The 13,857-nt window shown below is 32.6% G+C and overlaps 2 protein-coding genes across 2 annotated transcripts; both read right to left on the bottom strand.

Annotated features, from left to right (window-relative positions):
- Window positions 1-147: 147 nt before the first annotated feature.
- On the bottom strand, window positions 148-4,296 carry LOC137814958 (uncharacterized). Its single transcript, XM_068617936.1, has 5 exons — window positions 3,263-4,296; window positions 2,172-2,230; window positions 1,897-2,025; window positions 847-982; window positions 148-611 (listed from the first exon to the last, which is right to left on the bottom strand). Exons 1-5 carry the CDS (start codon window positions 3,965-3,967, stop codon window positions 324-326), a joined length of 1,317 nt encoding a protein of 438 aa, XP_068474037.1. The 5' UTR covers window positions 3,968-4,296; the 3' UTR covers window positions 148-323.
- A 2,949-nt stretch (window positions 4,297-7,245) lies between these two features.
- LOC137814957 (glucan endo-1,3-beta-glucosidase 2-like) lies at window positions 7,246-10,478 on the bottom strand. The gene is made up of 4 exons (XM_068617935.1): window positions 10,086-10,478; window positions 7,863-9,116; window positions 7,747-7,774; window positions 7,246-7,660 (listed from the first exon to the last, which is right to left on the bottom strand). Exons 1-4 carry the CDS (start codon window positions 10,141-10,143, stop codon window positions 7,504-7,506), a joined length of 1,497 nt encoding a protein of 498 aa, XP_068474036.1. The 5' UTR covers window positions 10,144-10,478; the 3' UTR covers window positions 7,246-7,503.
- Window positions 10,479-13,857: the final 3,379 nt, after the last annotated feature.

Raw genomic sequence — 13,857 nt, 5'->3', positions numbered from 1 at the left:
ATATAAAACTATATTACGCAATTGAAGACAATGTAAATCATAATGAATGTCTTGACATGACAATTTAATAATAAAATATAATTCAGACCATGTCAAGAGAGATATTCTCAATGACAATGGTATTTTTTCCCACTACTTCATAACAGGTGAAAAAATTGATTGATTTCTATTTACTACAAAAGTATACAAAATAAATAGCAGTCCTCAACATATGAAACTGTAATTCATATTTTCACACATAATGAATTAACAAAATGAAGACTGCCTAGAATTACAAAAGAAGCATGTTATGATATATGAATGGATGGAAAGATAGAAATATGTTATGATGACGAGACATTGTTTACTTCTCCCGTGTTACTCTTCTTTAGGAGTTTTTCAACAACCTGATCCCAGTTAGATAATGATTGGGTACCTCCATTACCCGATGCTTCTTCACCTTCATTCTTCTCCGACGCTTCTTCCTCTGCAGTCTCCACTGCATGAGGCACGTTTAAGCTTACAGCCCTTTCCAAAGCATCTCTATGTTCTTTCTCTATGGTCTTCAACCTCTCAAACTTTTGTACCGTTGGAGGAACTGTCACAGTTTCAGACCTCTGCTCCTTCATCAACTAAAAGGGAATACCAATAACAGTCACAATTTCGTTACATGCACAAAACAAGAAAATTTCAACACAACATTCATCTATTTATTACATTATTACTGATAGCGTAAACTTGTAAACTTCAAAGAACACGGACAAAAACCAAACAAGTTTTCTATTCCTATTCCTTTTTCCCATTTCAGATTACGAAACATTGTTCGAAAAAAGCAACTAGAAAATCAATTGGTGGGTATTTCCTTACTTGCAAGGCTTTCTCAGCCTCCCTTTCAATCCAAATAATTCCATGATCTGATGTTGCATTACAGGACAAGACAATATGCTCAAATCTTCCATCAACAGGAATAGCAGTCCTCACTTCAGGAGGAAATCTCCCACATCTGTCTTCCCCAAACAATAATGAATTTCATTATCAGGAACAACATATTACTATGTAGCAGTAATTCAGGACAAGATTTGACTATGAATAAGATTTCTCAGTCACACTTCATGAACTATTCCTTTGTCAGCCAACATCAATTTCGGAAATTATTCATTTATGGGGATCATAAAACATGCTAAAATTTGTGAAATACTGAATCCTTTAGTCAAAGAACTTATTACAAGGAAAAAAATTGGGAAATCCAGACAATGGGAAGGGAACATATGAATGAACTACCAAGGACTCAAGATTACATAAAGTGTGCATGGCTGACGGTTAGTTTTGCAGTTGAAAAACATCAGAGTCTCAGAACCCCAAAAACATGAAAGCTCTCCTACTCCAAAAGACAAAATAATAACTTGCATCAGTCTAATGAAACTGGGGATGACTTTTTCAGTAAAGATACTAGGTTTGACGAGTCCAATTAATCAAACCATATATACAGGAGAGGTGAAGAAGGATATTGATCAAAGGAAAAGAAGAAAATAAAGAAGCAGAACTGCAGAAATGTGTTACTTGTTATGTAACTTAACTCCTTAGGCATAAGAAGAAAAGGGGATTTCCATCAATCATGATTCATGCTACTAGCAAACTATATTAAACAAAGTAATTTCAGTACTTAGGTCTTATTCTAAGTGACCACTTTTCTAGCAATTAAAACAATTACAATAATACAATCAATGGCAATGATTTTTAAGATTGTTTAAGTCAAAATCCCTTGTCTATGGTTCACAAGAATTAACACAACTAGAGAGGACATTATTTTACTTTTGCAACAGACCAAGCAAATTAAACAAGATAACAATGACTATTCCCACAACATTCATGCTGGTATAGGAGCTTACTAAGAACGGAACAATTTGCAGTCAATACCTGCAAAATTTTCTCTCCACAATATGGTACATTCGTCCAGGCGCATAAAGTCTCCTTGTATCTCTAAGCTTTCTACCCTCAGGTATGAAAGTGTCTCTCAGGCAGACAAAGAACAATAAGCAGGGCAAGCTGTTTAAATTATCAAGGCCTGGGGGATCATGATGATATTTTACCATACTCCATAATAAAACAAAAAAAAAAAAACCAAAAACCAAAAGCAAATTGAAAGTTAAAATCCAATGGGCCATATCCATCACAGAAGGAACAGTACCTACCAGAATATAGATTTGAATATATCTTCCAATGGAGTGGGCGTTCTTGGCAAGAAATCATCCTGCACCAGAAAAATAAAAAAACTTCAACTTTTACAATTCGAACCAGAATCATCATCATACAATTGAATAAATGGACATTTTCAAATGACTCTGTATAAGATTATTAGCACCAAGCAGGTTGATGGGGAAAAATAAATTCTAACTGTTCTATGTAAAAAACGAAGACATTGGAAATAATAATTTCACTTTTGTATATTATTCACATATTATACATTAATTACATCTTGCCTTGCATATTTTTTGCAATTTAATTTTATTTACACATCATTTCAACCAATAAATCACAAGTTTCTAGGCAGTACAGTCTCACTAAAGAGGTATTTGATATCCTGTCTTGGTCTTCTAGGATTTATGTTGAGAGAAAACCACATCAAAATGCCCAAGTGTGTGTATGGATCATTGACAAAATTGATTTTGAACTGAATTAATTTTAAAGTGATATGATTTATGTTTAAATGTTTTTATTATAAAGATCAGTTTATGCCTTCAGAATCAATTACTCAAAGTAGAACTGAACATGTAAAAATTTATACAAAGTCCAGTTATTTCAACCCGATTCTGGAGACACGAAATCAAACTAAAAAAAGATGCAAAATCTATAAATATTTGCTTCAAGGGATGCCAATCTTTGACGCAATGAAAGACCAACTAAGAAAATAAATTAGAGGGAATAAATAACTAACTGCATCCACAAACTACTACTGTCTTTCAAACAGTCCCTAAAGTAATACAATAAATCCATCTGTTTACTCCCTAAGTTGATGTATATCAGTATAATTCAGGGAGTAAGTAATTTGAAGAATTTTTTAGTATTTAAAGTAATATTAAACATGATTTCTACTTATAGGACAACCTATGTAATTTACTTTACTATTAGAATCGTTTAGGGAGAAGGTCAAACATAAACAAACTACAGCGACACCATGGTCAGGCTGAAAAAAAGTCTTAGAGAATACGTTCAAATGAAAATATATGCAAGAAACAGTGAAATGAAGATAGAAAACTGATTGGGTAGGTATGGTAATTCTAACCTGCAAAACAACAGAATGAATGACATTGGCATACTTGACAGCCAAATTGAGGGACATACACCTGGCAGGAGCAAGCGCATAACACCGAATCTTCTCCTTAGGAATCCCACCCAAACGGTCCCTGTGGTTCACAACCAAAATCGTCAACAACGACACCACCCCAGAACCCAAAGAGTGACCCGCGAACACCATCTCATACTCGGAACCGTTCTCCACCCACAACTGCTTCAGCGTCTCCGACTCCCTATTCAGCAGCCACACCGCCGACTTCAGCAGCCCACGGTGCACGTACCCGCCGTCGAACATCTGCTGCCCCAACCGGTTATCAAGGAGGACTTTGTAGTCACTCTCATTGGCCAGGTTGAGGCCACGCACCGCCAGCACGATCTCCTTGTGCTCGTGGTCGAGGTAGATGAGGTAGGGCGGCGCACAGCCGAGCGTGTCCTCATGGGTCACGCGCTTTACGACCCAGTCCGGGTTCAGGCGGTGGCCGGGGGCAGGCTTGTAGTACTGGGGGTTTCGGAGATCGGGGTCGTAGTTGGCGAGGATGAGGCGGCAGACTCGCGGCACCGGGTCAAACTCGTCGGCGGTGGCGGCCGGCCACGTGGCGCTGTCGTAGCTTCCAACGTAGGTGCAGCGCTTCCAGAGCCACCGTGCGCAGCCCAACACGAATACGCACTCCACCACCCCGCATGAAGCCGACATGGATAGGACTTGAGGGGTTTTGATGTAATGGGTGTCTAGGGAGGAGTGAAAGTTGGGAGCTTTTTGAGAGTAGGTGATGAAAGGTGAGAGTTTGCTTGTGAGGGTGGGTCTATCAGAGAGACAGAGAGAGAGAGAGAGAATAAGAGGAAGAAGAAGAAGAAGAAGAAGCTTAATTGGGGTTTACTTCTTCTCCCACTAATACATTGAATAGGAATGTGCTAATCCCATGTATGCAAGAATGGAAGATTCTCGTGTGTGAGGCTCTACAGAATATAGCATGTAGCTTCAGATAGACGAAGAAGAAGAGACTGAGATTACAACATTTTCACATCGTCACTTTCCTCTTTAAAGGCTTTTTAAATTCACCAACTTTCCGTCCAAAGGTTAATATTTTTTAATTTCTATTATTTTGGATATAAAGACTACAAAAATTACTAAAAAATACTCGTACAAGGAATAAATTCTAACTGTGAAATAAAAATAGAATCAATATGCAAGTATACAAATTAAATAAATAAATAATTTGATAATGATAGATATTTTCTTATCAAATATTGAAAACTAATAATAATACATCTAGTCGATGATCATGATTTTTTGTAAATTTAACTATTTTACTTTATTATTTTTTAAAATATTTGATGAAGAATCATAGTTTAGTGCATGGAGTAATAATTGATATTTTCAGGTTTGTTTTCCTATAATATTTGTTAGAAAATAAGTGGATGCACAAGTTTTGACCTTGAATATTAGCATTTTATTTTTATTTTATTTGAAAGAAAAATGTTGATGGTTTTTTGAGATACGAATATTATGGTGTTGTGGTTGAGTATGTGACTAACCCAAGTTTTAAAAAGTGATTTGATGATGTGCTGGTGTTTGAATGTTCTTAGATGTTTCAACTTTATTGCATCATTAAATTATGTGACGAATATGCAGTGACTTTTTTTTCAATGCTTCCATGGTTTGACTCACCATCAATGAAAAGCCTCCTCTGTTTACCAATATTTTTTTTTGTTTTTATTTATTTATTTCCTCTTTTTTTATGTATAAAGTTTTTGTGTTTTTATAAATAAAAAATAAGTGTAAAAGAAAAATATAAAATATGTTTGTTTAATTTTGATAAGGGGATAAAATTTTAAAACTAAGCCAGATCGGTTTACGAAACACTTCCTCCTTGTTTATTACAACAAGACAAGAAAGTTGTTGGCATAAGACATTTTATAATTTCAATACATTTTTATATTTTTTATTTTTATTAAAAATTATAAATATTATATTAATAAATAGTAAAGATAAAATTTTTAAATTTATTAATAATGATAATTAATTTAGAAAGTAGAAAGAAATAACAAAAGAAAATAAGGTTAATTGCATTTAAAAATGTTTATGTTTATGAAAAAAAGAAAATTACTATATTTTAGTCAATAATTTTATTTGTAGACAAAATAAAATATAGAAAAACACTATATTTTAGTCAATCAATTTTATTTTAGATATCAAAATAATTAGTTACTATATTGATTAAATTAGAAATAATTTTATAAACTAAAAAAATTATTAATATCTAAAATAATTTCTATTATTAACAAAAAATTATAAAGTAGTTTATAAATTGTTATCTAGTCATCAACTATCAAATTTTTAGTTACAAACAATTTTATATTTTAAATTAATATTTATTAATCTTTTAGAGACAAATTTAGAATTTAAAATATTAGTACATTTGGTAGTTAACCAATTTAGAAATCATTGTGTAAAGTTTTATTAATAATAAAAATTACTTTAGATATCAATAAATTTTAGTTTGTAACATAGTATCTAATTTAATCAATAAATGATTAATTTTTTTTCTAAATTTAATTTTTATTTAATAACTTTTCTTTTAGTGTTTTTAGAAATATTTAAAAAAATGAGTATCATATATTAAAAACTTAAGGAAATGTATGTCTACTTAAAAAATATAAGTGTAACTACAATTTTTCATTTTTTTAAAAGGAAGTAAATGTAATTTAAAATTAAAGAAAATACGAGTGTGATTTAAAATAAATGGAAAAGGAATATTTTAATGTTTCAAATTACGAATATATATAACTCATTCTTCATTTATAAAATTATTAGTTTATATCTTTCTAAATTCTAGTTAGACATTGATTAATTTATCTCACTTTACAGTTGTGAAGATTACTAAAAGTGTATCAAGATTAATCGATTAAAATTGTAATTAGACTAAGATTTTTTTCCCAACAATTTGAAAAAATTTATGTTGTTTGCATGTATCGGATCAGATTATTGACGCAGGAGTATATCAAGATTAAGTTATATCAAATTTTTACTTAAGGTAATTTTTTTTTAACAATTTGAAGATATTTATGTTGTTTGCATGCATGATATCACATTGACGCAAGTATATCAAAACTAATCGATCAAACTTTTAACTAGAGTAAAATTTTTTCAGCCAACAATTTGGAAACATCTATGTTGTTTGCATGCCTCACATTAAATTGACCTAAGAGTATTTTAAGATTAACTTATCAAAATTTTAAATTAGAGTAAGATTTTTTTTTAAATTCGAGATATTTATATTGTTTGCATGCATTTGAGTTGACGCACATGTACATTTGATTAGGATAGATTAATCTTGATTAATCAATACTTTTAATCATATATTTGGTTTTTAAATCAATATCCTTTTTAAAAAAAATTATGACTACTTTAACATTTATTTGTATTGGTTAAACAACTTAAAAAAGAAGTGATATTACATTGGAGAAAATTGGCTACATTCATTATTTCAAGTTATTATTATTAGTAAACCTTATATTAGAAATATAGTTAATAGTTAAATTAGTGTGAAATTCATTATATTATATTAAGTATAATTTTATTGGATTAAAAATGGTTTATTTGAATCCTGGAATAACTTTGATATCTTGTAGTTATGCCAATGACATAAATATTTAAGATGATTGTATTGTGGATATTGAATATACAAATTATACAAGATGTTATTCTTGAAAATTTTACATAGAACAAAGATTAGTACATTAAGTCTTAAGTTTTATTGTATATAACTAATTATAAACCTTCCTTTATATTAAGTCGGTACCTTCTTTATACTAAATCGATTTATAAGTTGAGTTAAATTTATTAAAAATATTATTAAAAATGAATGATGATAAAAGTGTATTTTTTTCAAGCACAAGATGCATACCTCCTTGATAAAGGAAGGAACCTTGCGGCCTTTGGCTTGTTAAAGCAAAGCATCACTCCACACATCATAACCATTCTTCATTCGCATAACATGAATGACCAAAGAAGCCAATATTGTTCGGATTAACAACAACTCGGAACTTTGCCATGTGACTGTGATTTTGTGGGTTTGAGACAGCTAATGATAATAACAAAAGGATTGTAATAGATGAAAAATGATGGTGCTACCACTCCTCTAAGAAAATTGCACGGGCGAATAAGTACATGCAAAGGAAGTAGCACTAATTTTTAAACTCAACAATACACATCAGAGGTACATAAATTTATAGCAAAACCACTCCCCAGAGTAGAAGCAGTATCATCTTTAGAAGGCTTCTGATTCCTAACTCACCACCATGCAGATTCCAGGCCGAAGAATCTGAATTTGTGGAATTCATTGATGATAACGTGACGTTAGGGAAGGTGCCATTGTTGCCAAGACTGCACATGTTCACACATATTAATTATTTGTAAGCACAAATAAACATCACAGCTAACCAAATGAACAAAAATGGCTAATGTCTTACCTTCCTGGGAACACACAGGATCCATGACCTGCAGTCATTCAAAATGTCCTTAGTTACAAGAAGCTAAAATTTGACATATGAAATCAACCATAATTTTAAAGGAATTAGTGATTTACTAGGATTGGTGGAGGAGATTGTAGCCATGTCATTGAAATCACAAGACTGAGGAGACTTTCCCATCTGATGATAGTAAGTGTCAAAAGCATAATTTGCATGGGCAACCACACTGTCTGGTTCATAACATGGTTCTCCCTGCAACAAAGGAGAGCAATCCACCTTGCCAGGTCCACATGCCCAATCTATTCCAGCTTGCAGCATCTTGGGATCAGCACCATCCTTTGCAACACAGTAAGTTTGATTGGTGGTGTCATTTGCCAACACTCCTCCTGATTCTGTTAACTGTAAAACATAAATAGGTTTCCCATTTGCATCAAACAAACCCCAGTTCTTCTCAGACAATGAACCTGCCTTTGCATCCTCATTGTAGAGCTCATAGATGTAAGTACTAACACCAATGCCGGGGTGTTTGGGAGTTCCAGTTACGTTAAGCACATGCTTGATCAAATTGCTGTTGTAAGTGTTGGCATTTTCTACTGTTGCATCTGGTTCATTAGAGTCACCTTTTGAGGGCCACCCTGTTTCACTCACCACCACAGGAATGTTAGTGTAGTTGAGAAAAGCCATGGCAAAGTATGCTGCATCAATCACAGAATCAAACACGTTGGAGTAGTGGAGAAGGGTGTTGGAATCAATGACTTCTTTGTTTGGAGGGAGGGGTTTGAAGAGTGCATAGTCCAACGGGAACACACCATTTGACTTCATATAGTCATAGTAAGGGTAGGTGTTGAGCATTAGATAAGAGCCTGTGGTTTGCAAGAATTCAAGCATTGGAACCAAGACTGGATTCAGCGAGCGGTTGAAGAAGGCTTGTGAAGGTGGAAATGAGTCAAAGATCATGGAAGAGGAAAGGGGTGTTGAAATTTTAATTTGGTGATCAAGATTGGACGCCAGAAGGGCTGAATGAATGAACTTAAGGGCACTAACAAGCACTTTTGCCGCATTGGGGAGGGCAGTTAAAACCTCAGAACCAACACAAATAGATGTTATGTTAGTGGCAGGGTAATGTGCCACCACATTACGCGAAACCCACTTTGCAGCTGTGGTATTTGATTGACCAATTGCCAGGATCTCTTCATTAGGAACAGACACAGCAACTTTAATTCCTGTGTTTGCAAGGGCAATGAGCATGGCTTGGTCAGCATCATACAATCTAACATGTCGAATTTGCTGGGCTTTAAGTAGTGCCACCACTTGAGTGGGGTGAGGCATATCTGAGAGATCTCTTCCAATGTTCACCCCTATGAAAGGCTCTGCAAGTAACAAACATAAAGATCCATTAAACTAGTTTCAGACTAAAGTCATCACTGGTTAACTGGTTAAATAATCAAGGCTGGCCTAGGCAGATTCTTTGCACATTTTCCTCTTCAAAACAATCCAGATTTTGGGGGGAAATATGATGTAATCGTTAATTGTGTCATGAAATATGCTCAACTACTTTAGTAAAATGTAAGTATTTGAAATAAATGAAAAATTGGTTGATTTTCTTTGTTTTGAAGATTTAAACTTTGTGACGTGGGGAAATTTTAACAAGATGGTCATATTCAGAAAAAGTAAAATAGGCTTATTCCAAAATAACTTAGACATGTAAAAAGTGGTAGAGTATACACTTATCCAAATGTGGAGGGAAAGCACTACAAATACGTCCTACCCCATTTAATATATTGGAATAGCACTGGTGGACCGCATCACCATTCAAGAAGGTCAATTAATAAAAGCATATCAACCCTCTTCTTTTTTCAATTTTATCTTACACATGCTCATTAATAGCTACCTCAACTTTTTCAGTCAAAATAAGAAACATGTACAGAAGCACTCATGCTTTGAGACTAAGAGGGGGAAAAAGGGGTAAACCAGAACAATGGACTAATTCATTACTGTAAACAACTCCATACCATGCCTCTCAGGGCTCAGAAACCCTTGCCTTTGAAATATAATAGAAAATATTTTCAACAGCCAGGCTTATGATGTTATGCTTGGTATGTGAGGAGTGAAAATGAACAGCAAGTAAGGGTGTGTCTGGGCTAATGTCTTGTTACATGCAGCTCAAATAAATGTAGTTTACCAGTGCAAAATGAACAATGCCAACTCAGGTTTGTACCAAAGGGAAATGGACGTAACATTAAAAGTGGAAAAACCTGGATCCCTTGACAGAGAACTCGTCTGCAAAGAAAGCACAATAACAAATAATATTATGTAGGAAACTAAAACTTCCTACTCACCTTCATCAATTGCAGCAACATATACTGCAAAAAGGAGCAGAAGAAAGTGCTTGGTCATAGTGTAAATCTCCCTAACAAACTTGGTGAGACTAAGTTATGAACTACTCGAGAGAGAAACGGACCAAGCCAGAAAAATGGAAAGTGCAAAAGTGGGGTAAATGCTGCAAGAGAGAGAGAGAGTGAAGTGAAGAAGAGAGAGGAAGATGACAGATAAAAGGGTGTTGGAAAAATAAGATGGTTGAGGAATCATGTATTCATGTGTCTTGGATTTTCACTGCAACAAGCGCAGGCAAAGGTATCAGAAAACAAGACAAGGACCGAAGAATGAGCAAACAAACACTCTGCTACCTTCTTTTTTTTTTTTATAATAATTTATAGAAAAATAAACGAAACTACTAATGTATATATTCTTACGATTTAATAACCATAATCCCCATTCATTAATTTTCTACTCTCTCTTACTATTGGTCAACATTAATCAAAGCTCCCATTTGTTGTTGTATGAAATCTGCATTAGGAAAGCATGTGACATAAAGTATTTATTATTATTAATAATAATTAAATATTTTTATAAAAAAATTATTTTATCTAAACAAAATACTTAAGATTTGATTATATTTATTTTTTAATTATAAATTCTACGTCCAAACTTATGATTAAACAAGTTTTAGTTATTGAAAAATAATATAATAAAAAGATAAAGGTAAAATTATCTATGGTATTGAACAGTTTGATAATAAATCTGATAAAATAGTTTTTATTTTAAAACTTAATTGGTTTACTGTGTCCTAGTCGTTAAAGTATGAGGCATAGTTTTGTTGTTTTATTAAAGTTAAAGATAGGATTTTTGTTTGTACTTGGTTGGTTTGTATTAATGGGATGAGGACTTCAAACCAATCAAAAGTTGGAGCGTTTTTCAAAATCCTAATATTACTTCAATAATAAATACTTAACATTATGTATTGTATTCTACACAATCACTTTTATTTTACATTATTTATATACTTTATATTAACGCGTATTTCAAAAATAAGATATTTATAATTCAAAAAAAGCTTTTATTATCAATATTTTATATTTTATTTTATAAAAAAACGCTACTTTTGAAACGCAAAAAGGAAGAGAAACTGGAGGGTGGGGCCTATCATCCTCGAAGGCACAAAAAGGGTCAGCATCAGAGCCAACGGTCACTTTTGCATGTCTTGTGGATTTCACGCATATTTATACGGTTAAAAAACTTTGGTACATTTTAAAATATATTTGTTTAAATTTAATATAACTATTTTTTAAATAAACAATTTTAAATAATTATTTATTGAACAAATAAATATGATTTTTGTATTAAAAATAAAATTGTTTATTTTTTTAAAAATAGATAGATTAGACAAACACATAAAGAAGCATAAATCTCTTCACTTAAATGAATAAACACCCATTTTAAAAAAAGAAGCACAAATTTACTTTCTTCTATTATTTTAATTTTGAAGTTATACTTAATTTCACGTCTAGCCCACTCATGCTGGTAGAGTTGGGTCGAGTTCAAATTTTTTTATCCACTTTCTTACAGACTTAAAGGCCCAGAAGACAAAACGGCCTACACTGTGGCGGAAAAATATAACTCATCAATGGATTCCTGCACTCTTACATTTTTCTTCCTGCACCCCTACATTCTATGTAATACCAGAATTATCCTTGATAATTTTGGATAATTCCGAAATAAGGTTCTGCAAGAAAAAGGTATTTTCCGAATAGGGATTCTGTAAGCAAAATATTTTTCCAAAATAGAAAATCCAGAAGACAAAAAATCATTCTGGAATATCCTTTTCGTAACACATTTTTCTAATTTTTAGAATGGTAAATCCAGAATTCATAAAATATGTTCGGAAAGTATGTTCTGGAAATATTTCAGAAAGAAAGAGTAATCCAGAATTAATTTTTAAAATAGGTAAAACCGTCTTTTCCGAGAATGATGGGGTGTAGCAAGTCATTGGATGGGGTGCAGGGAGAAACAGCTCTCATCAATTCCTACAAGCTATTATGGCCCAAAGTAAATTTGGATTTTGTACTATGATCGGACACTGGTTGTGGTATGTGTGAAAAGAAAAAACTGAACTAACACTCAACTATTCTAAACTATATAAAAAATAACTTAACAAACTAATTTGAATTGTTTTATGATTCAGTTTTACTAATTTCTAAATTCTAAATTCTAAATTCTAACTGTACATCATAGCTTTGTACTTGCAATTTAATTTATTAGTTCTAAAATTTATATCCTTTTCCTGATTCATCAATCCTTCAAGGGTTAACAGTATTCACTGCTGTGTCCATAAGAAAATGATTTGAGAAGTATAAATAAAAATTATATATAGTTTTTAGTGTTTAGGTTTTCTAATGTTTGATTTTTTAACGAAATGTGTTTTCATTTTCCCTTTCTCCTTTTCCACATCCACCAGTAACTTCCACTCATTACACGGTATAGTTTTCAAGTTAATGATTATGCTTATTCCTTCATCTTCAACCAGGAACTTCTCGAATTCAACGTTCAATCCATGTCCTCTAGCAATTTCTTCTTCAAAAGTGCTTCTTCGAACAATAGATTTCAACTGTCATATATATGACTGTACCATGATCAAGTTCTCACGTCATGTCAACTTCAATTGATAGAAAATATGAGTAAAATGAAACATAGTACACATATGAATAAAAAGTGAGAGGTTATATTAATAAATTATTTAGTAACTTTGTTTTGCAACATTATGTTTGGTGTGGGAAGTAATCGAAAATGGGAACATGTGTCGAAAGATGATTGAAGCAACAACATAGTAGAAAATAGAATTGATAATGTGAAAGACTAAAATGGGAAGGCAAAAGAAAATGTCTGGCCCCGAACAGCAGCCACAGATGTATTGGTTATATTGGAGCAGGTGGTGGGTTATTGGTGTGTTGGGTACCCTCCAGAACATGATGTCTCTTCTTCATACTCTAATGCTATGGAACACCGTGGCACCTTCACAACATTATGTGGCTGCAGAACATAACCTTTTTTCTTAAATCGATGGATGTAATAATCAAATCTCCACATATCCATTCATCATGCTCATTGGTTCATGTCTGGGATATACTAATATATACATACTTAATATGCTGCAAAATTTGCTCAAATTAAGAATAATATTCTCCTTCTTTTGTTGTCTTTTTTACTTTTCGTGGATGTCTTCTTTTTGTTCCTGCTGCGTTGGCTAGTACCCGTCTCTTCCTCAAGACACTGAACTAGTTATTACCCTACGTACCATTTGGTTCGTTACAACTTCTCTACACAATAAAATCCTGTTGAAGCTGAACAAAATTATTACGGAGAATGAGTCTTTTTTTAATATCTAACAAGTTCCTTTTGAATATGAAGAGTATTGACTCTAATACGAGGTACAAAACAGAATGGTAGCACGTTGATCCAGGTATTTAATAGGTTTTATTCCATTAGACAAGTCAAGAAAAATTCGGATTTTCAGCAGAATAGTAAAGAACATTTATAACAGAACAGGGTCGAAAACAGTGAAGACAGATATAAATACATATCAGAAAAGATAAGAAGAGACAGATAACACATTAAGTTAAGAACATATTTATTATTCTTGATCAATGAATATTCACATATATACTAGGTCACCCACTATAACTTGTCTGGAACACAATCTAAGATGTTTAATTTGATACCAATTAGTTGATCAAGTTTTGAAACCTTCAAATTTATTGTCTAAGTAATAGTCCA

Source organism: Phaseolus vulgaris, chromosome 1 (assembly GCF_000499845.2).
Source record: "Phaseolus vulgaris cultivar G19833 chromosome 1, P. vulgaris v2.0, whole genome shotgun sequence".
Lineage (NCBI taxonomy): Eukaryota > Viridiplantae > Streptophyta > Magnoliopsida > Fabales > Fabaceae > Phaseolus > Phaseolus vulgaris.
The sequence above is the reverse complement of the archived record's forward strand: the minus strand, read 5'-3'. Positions and strand labels throughout refer to the sequence as shown.